Consider the following 2,349-nt stretch of genomic DNA (forward strand, 5'->3'; position numbering starts at 1 on the left):
TCTAAGTCATAATAGGACTCGTAGTCATCATTACAATGTCAAACAGGAAAAGAAAACCACAGTAAGGAATTCGTTGCTAGCAAAATGTCTGTATTAAAATACAAAGAAAACATTCCTGTTGGGAACAGTAATTAATAATCTCTCTTTTGTATTGGTACTAACCACACTGCAAGTTCTATTTTCCAAACAGACCACAATGTTTCTGAGGAATAAATTCCACCACTGTCAATCTGAACCTCACCCTAAAAAAAGATGTCAGGCAATGGTACAATGCACCCTAGCAATGTTCCAGCATCATTACGCCGGCTTCCTGCAGCAAGTCCCCTTGGAAGTAGGTTAGATCTGGACACTGCTTGGTGACGGCAAACTCACAGGGCTTCCTATTGTGTTGGAGAACGCGATGATTGCGTTGGAGCCCTTGGAGTTCTTGTTTGTGCCCAGAATGTCCATGTTGGCTTGCTGTGGCTCGGTTTTCCTGAAAATGTTTTTCATGGTTGACTGGAAGTTGTTGGTGACAAAGCAGTAGACAATAGGGTCCATGCAGCTGTTGAGGCTACTCAGAGTCACCGTCACGTGGTAGACGAGGAGGCTGACATTATTGGACATGTTGGATTTGATGGCGATGGCTACCTGTCCCACGTGGAAAGGAGTGAAGCAGATCATGAAGATGATGAGGACGGTGATAAGGAGTTGCACAGCCCTCATTCTCCTCTCCCGGCTCTGGTGCATGAGGCTGGGCTTGGAGAGAGCGCACATAATCCTGGCGGTGAAGAAGATGATGATGATGAGGGGGAAGAAGTACTCACAGACCATCAGGACCAGGATCTTGGAGAGGCAGCACTGGGCAAACTGTATTGCCATGATGAGGATGGAGAAAGTCACTACGGTAGCAAAGATCCAGATGAAGACGCAGATCCCCTTGGCACAGGTGGGGTTCCTCCATTTACGTGAGGCCTCCACCTGTACAATCGCCAGGTAGCGGTCAACGCAGATGCACGTCAAGAAGAGGATGCTGCAGTACATGTTGACATAGTAGCCAAAGATATGAACCAAGGAACAATACAGGCAGTCCCCTGCGCAGTAGAACATGATGAGCCGGATAGGCAAGGAGAAGCCCACCAAGAGATCAGTAACAATCAAGTTGATGGTGTAAATAACAGAGGTGGTTTTTGTCTTGGTACGGAAGCAGAACACGTACAGCGCCAAGCTGTTCAGCACGACACCCACCAGGAAAATGATGGCATTGACTGCCATCAGGGCGATCGATAGGCTGTAAAATTCTCTGTACAGCTCTTTGTCAGGGTGGATGAACACGGAGAACAAGTAGAGGCTGGAGTTGGGTCGCTGGGTGGCATTGATATGGTCAAGAGCTGGCAGCTGGGTGGAGGAGGTCGGCATGGTCATTGCCTTCTCAGCAAGCTGGAACAAAAGAAGCAGAGGGTTATTGACGGATATATCACAGCTTAAGGCTCAGAATCTTGTCCCGAGAACATTTTAACCAATGTATTTGCATATCCTCAGTAATTATAGGTATTGCTGTACTCTCTAGGCAGCTTATCAGTCAATACACTAAGTGGCAGGTTGGTACTTGCTAGGAAAATACCTGCTTTTATATCTGCTGTCTTCCAGCGGTTCCAGCTGGGTGTTTTGGGGAAGACGTGCGATCCCCACTTCAAAGGTGTTTTGGGGAATCCCAAAACAATACGATGCCAACTTCAAGTTGCTCTTCCCTTGCTCTGTTCAAAATTGGTTTTAAGACCCTAGCAAGAACAAAGAAGTGAACTACACCAAGGAGGACAGAGAGGAGAAGGGAAATTAAGGGATTTGGGTCATGCTCGGCCAAACACATGGCCAATGGCCCAGAGAAGTGGATGGGGTTGCTGGGGGTAAGCAGGGTGCATTGACGCATAGTCCATTTGCTGCTGTGGGAGGGAGGCTCAGACCAGTATGAGGGTCCTACCAAGTCTTACTTCTAGAATAAGGCACTCATTTTTTGAGTTCTTTCTCCATGGGAGCAGTTTCTTCCTAACTGGGGCCTCTCTCTGAACCTCCCATGGGAGCAGGATAGTGCTGGCAGGCAGAAGACATTTTACCAACCTATTAGCACGACCACAGCCCCACCGTCTGACTCCTAAAACATCCCATTCCTTCTCTTAACCAGGTGATCCCATTAGAGAGTTCCAAGCAGCAGCATCTTCAGAAATGGTGAGACTGTCCTAAAAGCAAAGGGTGGCTGAAGTTTCCAGGAAAACACAAGCGGGTTGTGTGGCATTTTTCTAGAGATCTGCACTCACAGCAACAGCAGCCGGGAAATTTCAACCAAGGGCGTCAGCCACCACTCCTGCCAGG

The 2,349-nt window shown here is 47.9% G+C and overlaps 1 protein-coding gene across 1 annotated transcript; it reads right to left on the reverse strand.

Moving 5' to 3' along the window:
- Window positions 1-270: 270 nt before the first annotated feature.
- On the reverse strand, window positions 271-1,414 carry GPR20 (G protein-coupled receptor 20). The gene has a single exon (XM_032182671.1). It carries the CDS (start codon window positions 1,402-1,404, stop codon window positions 337-339), a length of 1,068 nt encoding a protein of 355 aa, XP_032038562.1. The 5' UTR covers window positions 1,405-1,414; the 3' UTR covers window positions 271-336.
- Between the last annotated feature and the right edge of the window lie 935 nt (window positions 1,415-2,349).

The sequence above is a fragment of the Aythya fuligula genome, chromosome 2 (assembly GCF_009819795.1).
Source record: "Aythya fuligula isolate bAytFul2 chromosome 2, bAytFul2.pri, whole genome shotgun sequence".
Taxonomy (NCBI): domain Eukaryota; kingdom Metazoa; phylum Chordata; class Aves; order Anseriformes; family Anatidae; genus Aythya; species Aythya fuligula.

What these genes read in the sequence shown, in the direction of transcription:
- GPR20 (XM_032182671.1), bottom strand. Translation starts at nt 1,404, where the DNA reads ATGACCATGCCGACCTCCTCCACCCAGCTGCCAGCTCTTGACCATATC.